The sequence below is a fragment of the Plecotus auritus genome (assembly GCF_963455305.1).
Source record: "Plecotus auritus genome assembly, chromosome: X".
In the NCBI taxonomy this organism is placed as follows: Eukaryota; Metazoa; Chordata; class Mammalia; order Chiroptera; family Vespertilionidae; genus Plecotus; species Plecotus auritus.
Window position 1 is genome coordinate 143723869 of NC_137784.1, and position 19662 is coordinate 143743530.

Consider the following 19662-nt stretch of genomic DNA (forward strand, 5'->3'; position numbering starts at 1 on the left):
TGGCCCTAACCGGTTTGGCTCAGTGGATAGAGCGTCGGCCTGTGGACTGAAGGGTCCCAGGTTCGATTCCGGTCAAGGGCATGTACCTTGGTTGCGGGCACATCCCCAGTAGGGGGTGTGCAGGAGGCAGCTGATCGATGTTTCTCTCTCATCGATGTTTCTAACTCTCCCTCTCCCTTCGTCTCTGTAAAAAATCAATAAAATATATTTTAAAAATCATAATAATAATAATATGAAATTTTTAAAAAAAGAAAAAGAAGACTCCTGCGGGAGAAAAACCTGTTAACTTTTTTAAAAATCTTAGATTTTTACAAATTTATTTGTCCACAGACACCTCCCCCTCTTTTTTTCTCTACTCTGCCCGAAGGTTCCTTTCTGCCTAAGGCCACCCCTGGGAATAATTGTGGAGCAAATAAAATGGATCTTCGTTTTGTTTTTAAGATTTTTTTATTGATTTTTGGGAGAGAGAGAGAGAGAGAGAGAGAGAGAGAGAGATCCATTGATATGAGATCAAGACATCTATCGGCTGCCTCCTGCACGCCCCCTACGGGGGGTCAATCCCAAAATGCTTCAGTGCAGGGAGGACCCCCAACCAAGCCAACCAGGCAGGCCAGGGCGGGACCTTTGCTTTCACCCCCTCCTAACACATCTCCGACTCCAGGAACCACCACCACCCCCTTGGGTCTAAGTCCTTCTCCCATCCCCCTCTCTCCTGTCCTGTCCATCTTCCTGGACCCTAGTGTCCGCAGGCCCAGCGGGGACAGGGTTGTGGCAGGAAGCAAAGGGATTGGGCCTAATGGATTGCCCCACCAGAACTGGCTGTGACTGAGGCATTGCAGTCCGTTTCTTGGAAGATGAGGGATGCGGGGAGGGATGGAGGTGGAGCCCCGGGACCCTACCAGCTTCCGATTCCTAGCCTTTGGGTGGAACGGTCCATGTTCCTTCTTGCTTCTCTTTGCCACTCGATGCCCATGTGACATGAACAGGAATCCATACCCCTGCCCGAACCCCAGGTGCCCTTCCTGTTCCCCCCTCCCCCACCACAAACACTTTCAGGCCCAATGAAGTGAATTATCCGCCGCTGCCCAAGGCCGTCTGGGCCACCCGTGCGCTGAGCAGGAGGCTGGAGCCCAGGAGAAACCGGGTGCTGTGGCCTGAGCCTCCCACCGCACCCGAGGGGAGGGCCAGCGAGGCGTTGGCTGGCCCCACGGTGCTGTTGGCCGCCCCCGCCCCCGGGGCCCTCGGGGCCAGCAGCTTGGAGAGCAGGCTGCTGAACCTGCTCACAGTGCTGGCCGCCGGCTCTGGGGACGGGCCTGGGCTGGACGCGCTGAGGCCCAGCTCCTCGGGGTCCACACACAGGCCATCGGGGGCGCGCCCGAAGGCCACCCGGCTGAGGTCCAGGCCGGCCACGGAGCCCGGGGAAGCGCAGGGCACCTCGGCCACGCGCCCGGAGCTCTGCATCCAGTCCCGCAGCCACTCCAGGCGGCAGTCACAGCGCCACGGGTTGCGGAAGAGAAAGAGGCGGCCCAGGAAGAAGCCGGGCTGGAAGGCGGCCCAGGCGAGCACGCTCAGGCGGTTGCCGTTGAGGTGCAGGGCCAGGAGGCCCGACAGGTTCTGGAAGGCGCCCTCCTCCACGAAGGCGATGCCGTTGCGGTCCAGGTAGAGCAGCTCAAGCTCGGCCAGGTCGGCGAACCAGGCGCGCTCCACGCGGCCCAGCGCGTTGCCGCCCAGGTTGAGGGTGCGCAGGCGGCCCAGGCCGCGGAAGGCGCCGGCGGGCAGCTCGGCCAGCCGGTTGTCGTTGAGCAGCAGGTGCTCCAGGGCCCCGCAGTCGCGGAAGGCGCCGGCGTGCACGGTGCCCACCCGGTTGGCCTGCAGGCTGAGCGAGCGCAGGCGGCCCAGGCCGAGCAGGGAGCTGGCGGCCACCGCCTCGATGCGGCCGCGCTCCAGGCGCGCGTGGGTCAGGTTGGCCAGGCCGCGCAGGGCGCCGGGCACGCGGCGGAACAGGTTGGCGAAGGCGGCCAGCTCGCGCAGGGCGGGCAGCCCGGCCAGGAGGCGCTCGGGCACCGAGAAGAGGCGGCAGGCGGCCAGGTCGAGGCGGCGCAGGCGGCCCAGCGCCGAGAAGGTGCGCGCGTGCAGGTAGCGCAGGTCGCCGTTGTGCGCCAGGCGCAGGTCGGCCAGGCGTGCCAGGCCCCGGAAGGCGCCGGGCGTGATGAAGGACAGGTTGTTGTGGCGCAGCGACAGGCGGCGCAGCGACGGCAGCGTCCCGAAGGCCCGCTCGCCCAGGAAGCGCAGGCCGTTGCGGTCCAGGTCGATGGAGGCCGCCTCGCACGGGAACTCGGGGGGCACCCGCAGGAGGCCGGCGCGGTCGCACTGCACCGAGCAGCCCCGCTCCCCGAGGCCGCAGGAGCAGGCGGCCGGGCAGGGCCGCGTGCAGGCCTCCGGGGCCCCGGAGCCCGTCCCGCTGAGGACCAGCGCTGGGTGGGGGTGGGAAGGGAGAGAAAAGACAGAACAAGGAGCGACCGTCAACCGGAGGGTCAGTGTGGGTGAAACCCTACCTGTCTGCGTGGCAGGAGGCAGCCTGCCACCGAGTCCTCACGCCTGCTGCTTCGTCCAAATGGTCTCTCAGCCTCCTAGGCCCTAGACAGGGTTTCCCACCCCTTTGTGGCCCAATTATTTCTTTTTCATATACTTGTACTAGAGGCCCAGTGCATGAATTCATGCACAGGTGGAGTCTGGCCAATGGGGGAGGGGAGGAGGAAACTCAGGAAGTTGGCTGGCCGGCTCCCCCCTTCCCCCACCCATCGAGGGGACAATTTACATATTAGGCTTTTATTATATAGGATTGATTTCAGAGAGGAAGGGAGAGAGAGAGGAACATCAGTGATGAGAGAGAATCATGGATCGGCTGCCTCCTGCACACCCCACTGGGGATTGAGCTGGCAACCCGGGCCTGTGCCCTGACCGGGAATCAAACCATGCCCTCCTGGTTCATGGGCCAATGCTCAACCACTGAGCCACACCAGCCGGGCAGTTCAATATTCTTTTTTTTTTTTAATATATTTTATTGATTTTTTACAGAGGAAGGGAGAGGGATAGAGAGTCAGAAACATCGATGAGAGAGAAACATCGATCAGTTGCCTCCTGCACACCTCCCACTGGGGATGTGCCCGCAACCAAGGTCCATGCCCTTGACCGGGATCGAACCAGGACCCCTTAGTCCACAGGCCGACATTCTATCCACTGAGCCACACCGGCCGGGCAGTTCAATATTCTTGTTGCAGAAGCTTGACTTGGTTTTTCCCTGTCCCTAAGAACTGTGAACTAGACACCAAGCTTAGGGTCAGGTTCTTGGACCCTGAGCTGAGCTTGGCTGTGACAGGGCAGCTGCTGACTGGAGAGATACCCTGTTAACGCAGACGAGGCCAAGAGTGTAACCTTAAGTCCAGGTGTCAGCTGGACCCAGGCGGAATTTTTTCTATCGACTCTTCCAACTGGGTCAAGTAGAAAGCATCAGATTTCTTTAAGAGTCCTAATCCCACTCTCTGCTCCTCCCTGATTGACAGAAGTGCACACTCACCCTGTGGCTCATGTTTCTGCGCCACAGTAGCCCGCATTGTTCCGGGTGCACAGCATGGCTCAGTAAATGTTCGCAGCATTCAATGGAATCGAGGCCCTCCGCTGTAACGATTCCTGCTGCAGGGTGTCATTTATTTTTTTTTAATATATTTTATTGATTTTTACAGAGAGGAAGGGAGAGGGAAAGAGAGTTAGAAACACCGATGAGAGAGAAATATCGATCAGCTGCCTCCTGCACACCTCCTACTGGGGATGTGCCCACAACCCAGGTACATGCCCTTGACCGGAATCGAACCCGGGACCCTTCAGTCCGCAGGCTGACGCTCTATCCACTGAGCCAAACCGGCTAGGGCTCATTTATTTTTTTTTTTTTTTTTTTTTAAGATATAGTCATCTTTTTTTTTTTTAAAAATATATTTTATTGATCCTTTACAGAGAGGAAGGGAGAGGGATAGAGAGCTAGAAACACCGATGAGAGAGAAACATCGATCAGCTGCCTCCTGCACACTCCCCACTGGGGATGTGCCCACAACCAAGGTACATGCCCTTGACCGGAATCGAACCTGGGACCCTTGAGTTCGCAGGCTGACACTCTATCCACTGAGCCAAACCGGCTAGGGCTCATTTATTTTTTAAAAAAAATACTCTTTGTCAAGGAATTTATGGGATTAAGACATAGAAGATACAACCAATTTGCTTGTCGACCGAACAGCCAAACAGCGGAACGACCATCCGGATGACCATCCGGGACCACGCTATACCACCCACTGGCACCAGGCCAGCCAAGGCAGGTGCGATGCGACTGGTCAGGGGCCCAGCCATCGCCCTATGGTCGACCCGCAGAGGAAGGCCCAGGCCACTGGCCGGCAGGGCAATCAATCCGGGGCTCCACGATCGCCCCAAAGAGGGAGGCCCAGGCCACCAACCAGCGGGCCACAGGGGGTGGGCGGGGCCTCCCTCTGGGAGGGAAGCCTGGGTCCTGGGTGCCCGAGGGAAGCCGGTGCTGGCAGCCAGGGCAAGGAAGGCCTACTCTTGCATGAATTTTGTGCATCGCACCTCTAGTATAATATAAGAGGTCAAAAATGTAGCTGCCAAATTTTTGAAAACATGCAAGAGGAGTGAACTTTGTTTATTGTATATCCTTTTTACCTTTTAAAGTTTGAACTATCGCCCTAGGCGGTGTGGCTCAGTGGCTAGAGCGTCAGCCTGCGGACTGAAGGGTCCCAGGTTCGATTCCAGTCAAGGGCATGTACCTTGGTTGCAGGGTCCCAGCCCTGGCCAGGGGCATGCAGGAGGCAACCAATCGACATGTCTCACTTGGTGTTTCTCTCTGTCTCTCCCTTTCCCTTCCACTCTTTCTAAAAACCATTGGAAAATAGATCCTCGGGTGAGGATAAAAAAAAAATAAAGTTTTGAATTGTGTCAATGTAATGCCTATTTGAGAAACTAGATTAAAGGTTATTTTAATCTTTAAACATTCAAGATGTTGTCACTATTAGAGACCTATTTTCAGTCTTTGAAACTTTGGTAGCCATTAGGAATAAGTAATTTACTGGATTATTTTGTGAAATTTCAATTAAATCAAGTAAATTCTCAGAACAGACAACCAAAGTCTAGCGTTGGCTTACCCAATATGAAGACTAACTATGTGCCTAATAATCCAGAGACCAGGCACCAAAGCAAAATTTTAAATAATAATAATAACACTGCCCTAACCGGTTTGGCTCAGTGGATAGAGCGTCAGCCTGCGGACTGAAGGGTCCCAGGTTCGATTCCGGTCAAGGGCATGTACCTTGGTGGTGGGCACAGCCCCAGTGGGGGGTGTGCGGGAGGCAGCTGATCGATGTTTCTCTCTCATCGATGTTTCTAGCTCTCTATCCCTCTCTCTTCCTCTCTGTGAAATATCAATAAAATATATTTTTTTAAAAAATAATAATAATAATAATTATTATTATTATTATAACACATTTGGGTGAGTGCTGCTTGCAATAAATGGCAGAGTAATTTGTTTTTTTTTTTTTTTTTTTTTTTTTTTTTTTAAATATATTTTATTGATATTTTACAGAGAGGAAGGGAGAGGGATAGAGAGCTAGAAACATCGATGAGAGAGAAACATCGATCAGCTGCCTCCTGCACACCTCCCACTGGGGATGTGCCCGCAACCAAGGTACATGCTCTTGACCGGAATCGAACCCGGGACCCTTCAGTCCGCAGGCCGACGCTCTATCCACTGAGCCAAACCGGTTTCGGCGGCAGAGTAATTTGTATCAGACTTATATTCCTGCCGATAGCTAGTGTACACTGTGGAAAAAATACTTTTTTCTTTTTTTAAAATTGATTTCAGAGAGAGGAAGGGGGAGAGAAAGAGGGAAGGAGAGAGAGAGAAAGAGAAACATTGATGTGAGAGAGACACATCAATCGGTTGCTCCCACATGCTCCAGGCCCAGGGCCAGGGATCGAACCTGCAACCCAGGCACGTGCCCTTGATAGGGAATCAAACCCACAATTCTTCAGTGCTTGGGATGACACTCTAACCACTGAACACCACTGGCCAGAGCAAGAATATATTAAGTAGCCATTAAGCACATGAAGAGGTGATCAACATCAGCCATTAGGGACGTGCAATTAAAGCTACAATGAGATTTCCCTACATACCCACTAGAATGACTAAAATTCAAAAGCCTCTGACAACCCCAAATGTTGCTGAGGATATAGAACAACTGGATTTTCTTACATTGTTGGTGGGAGTGGAAAACAGTTCAATAACTTTGGAAAACCTTGGCAGTGTCTATTAAAGCTACACATATGCCTACCCTATGACTCAGCAATTCCACTCCTAGGTGTTTACCCAAAAGAAATTAAAAAAAAAAATGTTTGCCTAAGGACTGTGCAAGAAAGTGCATAGTGGCTGATTCATAATAGATCAAAGCTAGAAATTACCCAACAGTGCCGCGGAGAAGTGAATTACAATACATTTATTTTTACAGCAGAATGCTACTCAGCAACAAAGGGGAACAAACAAAAACATTATGTTCAGCAGAGAAACTTGACACAGAAGAATACATGCTGTTATGCTAAACGAAATAAGCCAGTCAGGGAGGAGAAGTATCACGTGATCTCACGCATCTGTGGAATCTAATGAATCAAATAAACTGACGAACAAAATAAACTGTGACTCATGGACAACAGACAATGGGGTGGCGATCGCCTGGGGGGTGGGGGAGAGGGGAGCGGCTGGAAGAGGTTCATGGGGGGAACGGAGGACCTACATAACACTTTCAACAATAAAGATTTTTTAAAAATGACTACATACTATATGACCGCATTTCTACGCGGCCCTAGAACACAGCTGCTGGCAGTGGCTCTGGGAGTTCAAAGGAACAAGACCCACAGATGGGCCCCATCGAGAAAGACAGCAAATACCACGCAAAGTGGTTTAGGAATGTTATCTGGGTGATGTGCGCATGTCTAATGCTACTGCAATTCATCAAATTGTATGGGTTTCTTTTGCTTTTAGTACAACCACATTTTTTTAAGTTTTTTCTTTATTGATTAAGGTATTACATATGTGTCCTTATCCCCCTATTGCCCCCCACCCCCCACTCATGCCCTCACCCCCCCCAGTTGTCTGTGTCCATTGGTTAGGCTTATATGCATGGATACAAGTCCTTTGGTTGATCTCTCCCCCTTACCCCCACCCTCCCCTACCTTCCCTCTGAGGTTTGATGGTCTGATCAATGCTTCTCTGTCTCTGGATCTGTTTTTGTTCATCAGTTTATGTTGTTCATTATATTCCACAAATGAGTGAGATCATGTGATATTTATCTTCCTCTGACTGGCTTATTTCACTTAGCATAATGATCTCCAGGTCCATCCATGCTGTTGCAAATGGTAAGAACTCCTTCTTTTTTACCGCAGCGTAGTATTCCATTGAGAACAACCACATTTCAATTAGTGTTTGCTCAAGGCTAAGCTTGGTACATAGATTATTTCATTTCAGAAAGCAGTCCTGCAAGGTATTCTTCTCTCCTTCTTCTGACAAAAGAAGAAGCTGAGGTTCAAGTTGAAACTTATGCTGAGGTTGGCGTGCAGGCTTGGGTTTCCCCCACCCGTTCTGGCCAGCCCTGGGCTCCTCTCAAGGCTACAAAGTTTCAATTATAGAAGATAAATAAATCCCAACAAAAATGGCTGCGGCCACGGAGCAAGCAGGAGGCTTGGGTTTCCCTGGCGATGAAGAAAGCCAAGCTTTCTGCCCGCTCTGGCCGGCCCTGGCCTCCGCTCAAGGCTACAAAGTTTCAATTATAGAAGATAAATAAATCCCAACAAAAATGGCTGTGGCCACGGAGCAAGCAGGAGGCTTGGGTTTCCCTGGCGATGAAGAAAGCCAAGCTTTCTGCCCGCTCTGGCCGGCCCTGGCCTCCGCTCAAGGCTACAAAGTTTCAACTTGGCTTGTCTTCCGCTGATGTGCGCTCCTCACCCCCATGCCTGGCCTTTCTCAGCTTCCGCTCCTCTGACTGTAACCCGACGGCCTGCACTTCCTGGCCTTCGGGGCCCTCTCAGTTCCCACGTTTGCACAGCGAACATTTGGCCTAAGCAGTCAGATCCCTTCCCTCCCTGTGAACATGGGACAGACAGGGCGATCCTGTGAGCACCAACCTGCATGGCCTCGGGGCTGGGATCTGTAACAGAGCCACGCAGGTCAAAGCTGAAGGAGGCAGGAGCCAAGGGCAAGGGAGGAAGCTGGTGTGCGGAGACCAGAGCCAGCGTGAGGGTGACAGAGCTGGAGCCAGGAGCCTGGCCCGCTCTCGGGTTCCCCCGGGGCCCTGCTAATGGCTGTTGCTGTGCCATTTCCCTGTTTCCATGTCAGAAACCCATTGCAACCTTCGGCATGGCCACGTGATTTCTGTTCCTTGCAACCAACAATCTCTGTAAGAGTGGACATTTGACACCGTTTCTGGCTCCCCCACACCATGTCTTCTTTCTTCTTACATTTTTATTGATTTTTGTTCATTTCTCTTTGTTGTGGAAAGTATGACAGAGGTCACCTTTTCTCCCATGGATCCCTTCTACCTGCACCCGCCCCCCTCCCCTCCCTCTCCCCCTCCCCCTCCACAGCACCCTTGAAGCGTTCTTTCCATATTAGGGACTTTCCTGCCTTGTCCATTGCCTGCTCAAGGTTGAAACCAGAAACTTCCCCCACGGCCCCTGCAGCTGGGGCCCAAGCACAGGACTGGCGTTGCGGGTCACACACACTCAGCAGGACTTGGGTTTCGAAGTAACCATTTCCTGGTGGGGATGGTGCCCAGGCACCTGGCTTTTAGGCTCCCAGGATGGAATTTCTTTCTTAAAAACAAGTTTTCATTGATTTCAGAGAGGAAGGGAGAGGGAGAGAGAAACATCACTGATGAGAGAGAATCATGGATCAGCAGTTGAGCGTCAACCCAGGAACCAAGAGGTTGCTGGTTCCATTCCCAGTTAAGGCACATGCCCAGGTTGTGGGCTGGATCCCCAGTGGGGGTGTGCAGGAGACAGCCAATCGATGACTTTCTCTCTCCTCAGTGTTTCTATCTCTCGACCCCTCTCCCTTCCTCTTTCTCTAAAAATCTATAAAAATATCTACACTAATAAAAGAGTAAGATGCAAATTGGCCGTGCCTTCGTGACACCCACCAGCCAATCGGGAGTAAGTATGCAAATTAACCCAACAAAGCTGGTGGGTTAATTTGCATATGCAGGCACCAAGCGGTCAGTGACTGGCCGTGCCCCCAGCCGGGCAGGGTCTCCTTTGTAAGCCCTCAGTTTCTCTGCCACATGCTCTGCCCCCTTGAGTTTGCTGGTGCAGTTCTCACGCACTTTGCGACCACAGACTGAGTTGGACGTGTTTCTTCATTCTCATTGTTTTCAAAGAACTTGCGCCTCATGGAGCCAAAATAGCAAGGGGAAATACGGTCCATTTCCTGGTTCCAGCAAGTTCTGCGCAGCTGCTTTGGCTCTAGAAGTCATTCCCCTTCCACCCCTGGAATGCTACCCCGCTTGCTCCTCAGGCCAACACCCAGCGCTGCGATTTCAAAGCAGAATGGACTGGGGTCAGGAGGGGGCGCAGAGATGCAGTGGGGGAGCCATCCCACAGCCTCTGGCCTCAGGGGGCCCCCCGAACTCGCTTCTCACGCCTTTTCTGACAGGAAAGAAAGGCTCACCCTAACTGGTGTGGCTCAGTGGATAGAGCGTCGGCCTGCGGACTGAAGGGTCCCAGGTTCGATTCCGGTCAAGGGCATGTACCTTGGTTGCGGGCACATCCCCAGTGAGAGGTGTGCAGGAGGCAGCTGATCGATGTTTCTCTCTCATCGATGTTTCTGGCTCTCTATCCCTCTCCCTTCCTCTCTGTAAAAATCAATGAAATATATTTTTTTTAAAAAAGCCTCATGGCCTCGGGCTCTGGCTTTGGAGAAGTGGGTCTGCCTCCAGAAGGATGGTCTGCTGGTGGCTCGCAGGCCTGGGGACCCGGAGCTGGAGAGCTGTCCCCTTTAAGGAGAACAGGCCCAGAGAGGCCTGGGGCCTCGAGCTCCATAATTGCCCCAAACTGGAACAACTTCCAATGCTGAGCAGTAGGAGAATGAAGAAGCAAATCAGTAGAACCATCCAGAGAACAGTGCACAGCGATCAAAAGGAAGGAGACACTGGTCTAGGCCAGCGGTCGGCAAACCGCGGCTCGCGAGGCACATGCGGCTCTTTGGCCCCTTGAGTGTGGCTCTTCCACAAAATACCACGGCCTGGGCGAGTCTATGTTGAAGAAGTGGCGTTAGAAGAAGTTTAAGTTTAAAAAATGTGGCTCTCCAAAGAAATGTCCATCGCTGTCCTGTTGATATTTGGCTCTGTTGACTCATGAGTTTGCCGACCCCTGGTCTATGCAGTGACGTTGATAAATCTCACACGCATACTGCCCAACGCACCACAAGGCCTGACTCTCAATACTGAGGGGTCTGTTCTCTCCTACAGCTTTCCTTTTTTAAAAAAATGCTTTTTGGACAAAAAGATACAGAGGCAGTAAAGCATAGAACAGACTGTCAAATTACAGCGGGAAGGCTGGGGAGTGTTGGGGTGGGAGGGAAATAGATCAACCAAAGGACTTGTATGCATGCATATAAGCACACCAATGGACACAAGACACTGGGGGGGTGGGATGAGGGCATGCGACAGGGGGTAGGGGAGGCTGGGGGAAGGTCAATGGGGGAAAAAAGGGAGATATGTGTACTAATATATGTAATCTATACGTAATACTTCAAAGAATAAAAAAAATGTGTTTTATTGATTTCAGAGAGGAAGGGAGAGGGAGAGAGAGAGAAACATCCATGATGAGAGAGAATCATGGATCGGCTGCCTCCTGCGCGCCCCAACCCGGGCCTGTGCCCTGACTGGGAATCGAACCCTGACCTCCTGGTTCATAGGTCGATGCTCAACCACTGAGCCACGCCAGCCAGGCCCTCTGTCCTTTTAAATCAAGTTGATTGAGGTATATATAGTTTACTTACAATAAAATGCACCCATTTGAAGTGTACAGTTCGGTAAGTACAGTAAGTGTACTGGCCCGTGTAGTCACCACCGCGATCATGATCTATCACTTCTCTACCACCCGGAAAGTGTCCTCAGGCACCTTGGACAGCGGTCCCCTCCCCACCCCCTACTCCAGGCAACCAAGGACCTGCTTTCTGAAATAGATCCGTGCTGCAGGTTCCAGAGCTTCACATAAGCGGAATAAGCGGTTATTTTAGTCACCATTGTGCTTGTGCGGTTCATCTATGTGGCTCTGAATCTCAGGCGACGATTTCCTTTTATTACTGAACAGCATTCCATGTCTGAAGGTGCCGATTATTATGATCTCTGAAAGCATTATAATCTGGCCACTCAGTGTATTTATATGTGTGTGTGTGTGTGTGTGTGTGTGTGTGTGTGTATAGATGATAGATGATAGATAGATAGATATAGATAGATAGATAGATAGATAGATAGATAGATAGATAGATAGATAGATTAGAGGCCCGGTGCATGAATTCGTGCATGGGTGGGGTCCGGCCAGCCTGGCCAGGGGGAGGGGACATGGACGGTTGGCGTTCAGGTGGCTTCCAGTTTACACCAGTTTGACTAAAGCTGATGTAAGGACTGGTGTGCAGGTCTTCTGTGCACTTTTTTTTCACTTCTCATCTGTCCAGGAGTGGGACGGCTGGATCGGATGCTAAGCAGATGTAGAGCCTTAGAGGAAAATGCCAAATCGGTTTCCAAAGCGGCCAGACCACCTTGCGTTCCCACCAGCAGCGGGTGAGGACCCTAATTGCCGCACATTGTCACCAACACTTCTTACGGTCCGTCTTCTTGACTCTAGCCATCCTGGCGGCTGTGGAGTGGCACGTCCTTGTGGCCTCACTTACTTGCATTTCCCGGGTGCCGAAGGGCGTGGAGCATCTCTTCATATGTTTATTAGCCACTTGTATATCTTCTATGTTGCAATAGCTGTTCACATTTGTTTGCGTGGTTTTAAAAATGTAGTTGTCTTATTGTTGAGTTTATGAGCTTTTAAATGTGTGTGTGTGTGTGTGTGTGTGTGTGTGTGTACAATACTGTTACAATATCTGCTGCAAGGCCTTTATCAAGATACTAGAGGCCCGGGGGGGGGGGGGGTGGGAAACGGGGGAATAAGGACACATATGTAACACCACAATCAATAATAAAATTTTAAAAAATAAATAAAAATAAAATTTTAAAAAAATATATACTAGAGGCCCGATGCAAAAAATTCATGCATGGGTAGGGTCCCTAGGCCTGGCCGGTGATCAGGGCTGATCTGTGGGGCAACCAGCAGGCACCCACCTTGGCTGGCCTGGCGCCACCCGCTTGCTGACCCCACCCCCCACCGCCACCGCCACCAGTCGCCTCTCTCTGCGGGGCAACTGGCAGGGTGATTGGGGTCCCCCTGCCTGGCACCCGCCTTGGCTGGCCTGGGGCCTGCGGGCTGGGGGCAGCTCCTGCGTTGAGCGTCTACCCCCTGGTGGTCAGTGCACATCATAGCGATCTGTCGTTCCGCCAGTCGTCTGCCATTCGGTCGATTTACATATTAGGCTTTTATTATATAGGATTGCAACAGTTCTAATCTGGGTGGCTTCACCCATTCAACAAATAAACCCTATTAAGTACCCACCATGTCTTACAATCTAGAAACTACAAGGTGAATAAAACACAAACCCTGGCCCTGACTGGTTTGGCTCAGTGGATAGAGCATCAGCCTGCAGACTGAAGGGTCCCAAGTTCCATTCCAGTCAAGGACCTGTACCTTGGTTGTGGGCACATACCCAGTGGGGGGTGTGCAGGAGGCAGCTGATTGATGTTTCCAACTCTCTATCCCTCTCCCTTCCTCTCTGTAAAAACACCAATAAAATATATTTTTAAAAAACACACACACAAACCCTGGCCCTCTTTAAAGATTCACAGCTTAGCCCAAAAAGTGTGGCTCAGTGGTTGAGTGATAACCTAAGAACCAGGAGGTCAGGGTTTGATTCCCGGTCAGGGCACAGGCCCAGGTTGCAGGCTCGATCCCCAGCGTGGGGCGTGCAGGAGGCAGCCGATCAGTGATTCTCTCTCATCATGGATGTTTCCATCTCTCTCTCTCCCTCTCCCTTCCTCTCTGAAATCAATAACAGTATTTTTTAAAGGAATCGGGATATTATGCTGTGAGAAGGAGGATGAACCGGAAAGAGGTTGACATGGGGGAGGGGGGTGAGTCCTAGCCCTTCCAGGAGACCCTCGTGGCCAGAGAATTTCTGCTTCCGGTTGCCCCAGCTCCACCCAGCTGTGAGCCGCGGATCACTCCTTCTGTGAGGCCCACTGAGTCGTGTCTCTGTCCTTGGGGTAGAGCTCCATCCCCGCCTGCTTCTCGGGAACACGGCGTCCCTCATCCTTGTGCCTTGCAGTCAAGGAGCATTATCTGTGCTGCGGAGTGTTTGAAATGCAATGCCAGGGATGTGGAGACGGCCATTAATTCTAAGTGCATCTATTGTTAGCACATGATGTCACCGCTGAGCTCGCCAACTTGTCACAGAAGTCTCGCTGTAGCCGGTCTCCTGCAGCAGGGACTGTCCTGTTCTGCAGCACACTGGCTGGGCGTATTGCCTGCACTCTGTGCACGTCGGCAGAGCTGTGGGTGCACATTTAAAAGAAGACTGGCCCTGGCCGGTGTGGCTCAGTGGAGAGAGCGTCAGCCTGCGGACTGAAGGGTCCCAGATTCGATTCCCATCAAGGGCACAGGCCTGGGTTGCGGGCTCGATCCCCAGTGTGGGGGTGCAGGAGGCAGCCAATCCATGACTCTCTCTCATCATTGATGTTTCTCTCTCTCTCTCTCCCTCTCCCTTCCTCTCTGAAATCAATACAAATATATTTTAAAAATATATATTGGGTCCAGCTTGTGTAGCTCAGTGGTTGAGCATCAACCTATGAGCCAGGAGGTCATGGTTCAATTCCCGGTCAGGGCACAGGCCCGGGTTGTGGGCTCCATCCCCAGTGAGGTGTGCAGGAGGCAGCCGATCAGTGATTCTCATCATTGATGTTTCTATCTCTCCCTCTCCTTTCCTCTCTGAAGTCAATAAAAATATATTTTTAAAAAATCAGTCCTTTCCCTAATCGGTGTGGCTCAGTGGATAGAGCGTCGGCCTGTGGACTGAAGGGTCTCAGGTTCGATTCCGGTCAAGGGCATGTACCTGGGTTGCAGGCACATCCCCAGTAGGAGGTGTGCAGGAGGCAGCTGATGGATGTTTCTCTCTCATCAATGTTTCTGACTCTCTATCCCTCTCCCTTCCTCTCTGTAAAAAAAAAAAAATCAATAAAATATATATTTTTTTAAATCAGTCCTTGACTTAAAAAAAAAGAAAAGAATATTGGCTCTTGGAAGTAAACACTCTGTCCCAATGAGTCAATCAAACTTCCTATCATTTCTAGGTGGGGGGCGGCCAGGAGCAGGCTGTCTGTAATTATCTAAATGTCAACCCCGTCCTTTGCAGCCTCCTCGAGGTAGGCAGCCGTGTCCTATTTATCATAATGTTCCCTGCACCTTGTTCCAATTTTTTTCTCATTTACTTGGTGGGTCTCCCATAAAGACTGTAAGTTTCTCAAGGACAAAGTCTTTGCCGTCATCTCTCATGAGACCCTGGCAGTGTGTGGGAGGTACCGTGTGTGTCTGTCGACTCCATGAATAGAGCAAGTTCTGCTTTTTCAAAAGGTAGAATGAAGAGTGAAAAGATTCGCACTAGCCGGTGTGGCTCAGTGGATAGAGCATCGGTCTGGGGACTGAAGGGTCCCAGGTTCAATTCCAGTCAAGGGCACATGCCTGGGTTGTGGGCTCGATGCCCTTTTGCTCAATGCAAAAGGCAGCAAATCAATGGTTCTCTCCCAGCATTGATGTTTCTCTCTCTCTCTCCCTCCCTTCCTCTCTGCAATCAATAAAAATATTTTTTTCTTTTTTTTTTTAAGAATTAACTCTTTTTTTTTTAATATATTTTATTGATATTTTACAGAGAGGAAGGGAGAGGGATAGAGAGTTAGAAACATCGATGAGAGAGAAACATCGATCAGCTGCCTCCTGCACACCTCCTACTGGGGATGTGCCCGCAACCAAGGTACGTGCCCTTGACCGGAATCGAACCTGGGACCCTTCAGTCCGCAGGCTGACGCTCTATCCACCGAGCCACACCGGTTTCGGCAATAAAAATATTTTTTTAAAAAAGAGTGAAAAAATTCTATTCCCATTTTAGAATTATCTGGTAAAATTTTCTCTGCTAACGCTGCTATTACATGGGTCATTACAACCTTAAATAGTTATATTCGCCCGAGGTTCAGAACACCAGAGTCTCTGTTTAGAATTACTTAGTGCAGAACTTCACAAGGGATTTTTCCTTGGGCTATCTCAGGTTTGAGCACCTAGACCTGTAGATGTGTGGTGACAAATTTGGGATGAGCCTGGCTGGTGTGGTTCAGTGGTGTGGTTCAATTCTGGCCAGGGGCACATGCCCAGGTTGTGGGCTCGATCCCCAGTAGGGGGCGTGCAGGAGGCAGCCGATGGATTCTCTCTCATCATTAATGTTTCTCTCTCTCTCTCTCCCTCTCCCTTCCTCTCTACCTAAAAAATCAATACAAACATATTTTTTTAATTTGTGATGAATCTTCTGATTCTATTAAAACCTACAGAACAACCGGGCAAAAAACTTGGGCGGGGGGGTCAGGATTTCAACATACATAATCACACAGTTCCAGCCTGATAGTATTCATTTTCTTCTTCTTCCTTTAGGAAGATGGTTTCTTTAAGGGATTTTTTAAAATATATTTTATTGATATTTTACAGAGAGGAAGGGAGAGGGAGAGAGAGTTAGAAACATCGATGAGAGAGAAACATCCATCAGCTGCCTCCTGCACACCTCCTACTGGGGATGTGCCTGCAACCAAGGTACATGCCCTTGACCGGAATCGAACCTGGGACCTTTCAGTCCACAGGCCGACGCTCTATCCACTGAGCCAAACCAGCTAGGGCTAAGGGATTTTTTTTTTAAGTAAAATGATCTTAAAATAAAGTGATTAGAGAGCTACTGTAGTTTTTGGTGACTACACCAATGAATTCATATCTGAAATTAAGAAAATCACCAAAAGGTTATTTCATATATTTGGCTCAGAGTTTTGTTTTTATTTTATTTTTTAATATATTTTTATTGATTTCGGAGAGCAAGGGAGAGGGAGAGAGAGAGAGAAACATCCATGATGAGAGAGAATCATGGATCGGCTGCTCCCTGCACGCCCCCCACTGGGGATCGAGCCCACAACCCGGGCATGTGCCCTTGACTGGAATTGAACCTGGGACCCTTCAGTCTGCAGGCCGACACTCTAACCACCAAGCCAACCCGGCTAGGGCTGAGTTTTGTTTTTAAACAAACAAAAATCCACCACCTACTGTTTCCCTCATTCTCCATCCCCTCCCCCACGACCCCACATTCAAGGAGACGGAATCCAAACTGGTGTCCAGGTACAGCTTCCACGGAAGCCACTTGGAGACCATGCTTCTGGGGTTCTCATGCATGCCCAGGGCTCGCCCACCCCTGCACCTTGCATGCCACAGACGGCTGGGCCAGAGGGGCGGCCTGGCGACTTACCAGGCAGCAGCAGGGCCAGCATCCCGTGAGCGGCAGGAACCTGGTGCCTTAGGGCCACCCAGCTGGATCCCTGCCTGAGGGGAGAGAGCACAGGTCACCAGGCGCCCAGGAGCGGTGCCTGGAGAACGGGGACACCCGGGCCCCCCTCACACCTCCCCACCTCCTCCCTGGCTGCCCGGCTTCCCCCTCTTCTTCACACTCACTTCTCCCAATAATCATGCTGTTGGGTTAAGAAGAACCACTAACAGCCCAGCCGGTGTGGCTCAGTGGTTGGGTGTCAACCTATGAACCAAGAGGTCACGGTTCAATTCCCGGTCGGGGCACATGGGGCTCAATCCCCAGTAGGGGGCGTGCAGGAGGCAGCCAATTGATTCATTGATGGTTCTCTCTCTCTCTCACTCTCCAACATCAATAAAAACATATGGAATTGGAGAACATTATGCTAAGTGAAATAAGCCAGGCAATGAAAGAAAAATACCACATGATCTCACTCATTTGTGGATAATAAAAAACATTATAAACTGATGAACAAAAAGATAGATACAGAGGCAGTAAAGCATCAAACAGACTGTCAAATTACAGCAGGAAGGTTAGGGAGAGGTGGGGGAAATAAGAGATCAACTGAAGGACTTATATGCATGCATATAAGAGTAACCAACGGATGCAAAACATTGGGGGGTGAGGGCATGTATGGGAGTGGGGTGGGGGGGGCAATGGTAAGATATGTACACATATAATACCTTAATAAAAAAAAACAAAAAAACAGAACCAGCCTGGCCAGCATGGCTCCGTGGTTGAACCTCGACCTATGAACCAGGAGGTCATGGTTCGATTCCCAGTCAGGGCACAGGCCCGGGGTGTGGGATGATCCCCAGTGGGGGCCATGATTCTCTCTCATCTTTGATGTTTCTATCTCTCTCTGCCTCTCTCTTCCTCTCTCGGAAATCAATAAAAAAAATATATTTTAAAAATAAAAAGAAGAAGAAGAAGAACCAGTAACAACAGCCAAGCAGAAGCCCTTCATCAGGCTAAGTCCCTGCCAACCACTCAGGGGGACTCGCTGCCAACCCACTGAGAAGACAGACAGGAAGCCTCTGCAGGAAGGAAGCCTTAGCGAACAGTCCCCAAGTGTCGCTTACCGGCCTGGGGGGTCGGCCTGGTCCCCTCCTCCTCCGAGGCTCCCTGGGGCTCCCCCAGCCCATCCATCTCCCAGGGCAGGCAGCCACAGCCGCTGCAAATCCTCCCGCAGAGAAGTGAGGGGCGGGGAGGGGGGCAGGAGGAAGAGTGGCTTGTGCAGGTTTGAGCGCTGATTTCTCTTCCTCCAGATTTAATGGCAGGAAAATCCTGTATCGGAGGAGGATTAGCCGAGATGATAGAATGTGTCTGCCTTGCGAATCACAAAAGCCAGTGGCAGATTTTGCTGACACACCAATCGGCTTTATCCCAGGCCTTGGCCTGTCCATCTGCCCGGCCCCTTGCTCTCCTTAAACCCTCTGCAGACCCCACCGCCCGCCCTGACCCCAGCCCCGGCCCCAAGCACCGTGCAGCCCGAAATGGGCTTCCTGCCAAGCAAAGAGCGTTTTCAGCATTTTCCACGAGGACATGTTACATAACCCGGAGAGGTGGGGCCAGGCCAGGGCAGCTAAAGCGAGGATGTGTTCCCAACTGCGGGCTGCCGCTGGGCCTGGCTCTGCGGTGATGGGTGCCACCAGCGTGCGGATCGGGCTAGGGACCTGGTTTGGGGGGACAGGCTGAGCTGGCCACCGCCCAGGGCCAATCCATCGGGCCTCAGAGTCTGGCGGCGGCGGCAGCAACATGGGGAGCTGGTTAGGAAGTGGGACTCTCAGCACCCGCACCCCCGTCTGGAATCAGCATCTGCATTTGTGGGGGGGGGTTCTGTTTGTTTGTTTTCTGATGAAGTGTGGTAGCAACCATCCTGGGGTAAAAATTGCTGTTTAATAGTTTAACCTTGCTGCTTTGGGTTCTGTACTCATTTAAACGTTATTTTGATTTTCTGAACTTCTGTATGATTGAATGCTCCCTTGATGGCGGTTTGAATATCCCATTGATTGTGATCTCACTGGTCATCGAAGCACATTCCTCTGGGACCCAGGACATATAGTGATCCTAACTTGTCTCAGTTGCTACAGATAACTGAATCTCGGTTGACTCAGTGGTCCCGGAATCTGGACAGCACAATTATTCTAAATCGTCCAGGTGGTCCCAGATAATGCGTTTCTGTTGATTCAGTGATTGTTTCGTAGATACTTTAGATAACTAAGTTGCTCTTCTGTAAAAATGCTTTTTCCCGAAACAGGTTCCTCATTCCAGACCCAACGATGTAATCGATACCTTTGTGATATTCTGCATATAAGCCTGATGTGGCAAGCTGTTCGGGGCTGCGAGGTCTGGAGCGCTTTTGCTCCCTCGTATGCCGCCGGCTTTTCATAAATGACTCCATAATTCGACCTTTTTTGAGGCGTCCTTTGTAAGATGGGGGTTACACTACAACACTTAATCCTCACCCGAGGATATTTTTCCATTGATTCTTAGGGAGAGGGAAGGGAGAGACAGAGACAGAGAGAAGCATCGATGTGAGAGAGACACATCCATTGGTTGCCTCCTGAATCGAACCCGGGACCCTTCAGTCCGCGGACTGACGCTCTATCCACTGAGCCACACCGACCAGGGCAGGAAGCATCCTTTGCCGTCTTCATCCGGCACCTTGGCCCAGGGCAGCCTCCCCCACCCCCCAGCCCGCAGCAGCCGGCCAGAGGCCCTGACAGCAGCCCGCAGGCACCTATAACCCTTGGCCTTGGCTTAGGGGCCAACCTGGCATCGTCTAACCCAGGCTCGCGGGCCAGGGATCGCCCTGCGGAAGGCCTTCCCCGCCCGTGAACTCAGACATT

General features: G+C 51.3%; 1 protein-coding gene across 2 annotated transcripts; it reads right to left on the bottom strand.

The window, feature by feature from the left end:
* Positions 1–459: 459 nt before the first annotated feature.
* NYX (nyctalopin) lies at positions 460–18134 on the bottom strand. 2 transcript variants are annotated; one of them, XM_080652709.1, is made up of 3 exons: positions 17893–18134; positions 16754–16827; positions 460–2474 (listed from the first exon to the last, which is right to left on the bottom strand). In XM_080652709.1, the coding sequence occupies exons 2-3, from the start codon at positions 16773–16775 to the stop codon at positions 1072–1074; spliced, it is 1425 nt and encodes a 474-aa protein (XP_080508835.1). In that variant the 5' UTR covers positions 16776–16827; positions 17893–18134; the 3' UTR covers positions 460–1071. The 2 variants fall into 2 exon arrangements, with proteins under 2 accessions (XP_080508835.1, XP_080508834.1); XM_080652708.1 differs by lacking the exons at positions 16754–16827; positions 17893–18134 and adding an exon at positions 3578–3617 and having other exon boundaries at positions 1006–2474.
* Between the last annotated feature and the right edge of the window lie 1528 nt (positions 18135–19662).

What these genes read in the sequence shown, in the direction of transcription:
- NYX (XM_080652708.1), bottom strand. Translation starts at nt 3,614, where the DNA reads ATGCGGGCTACTGTGGCGCAGAAACATGAGCCACAGG. An exon ending in GCAGAAACATGAGCCACAGG is followed by an intron (nt 2,475 to 3,577) that starts GTGAGTGTGCAC and finishes ACCCCCACCCAG; the next exon opens with CGCTGGTCCTCAGCGGGACG.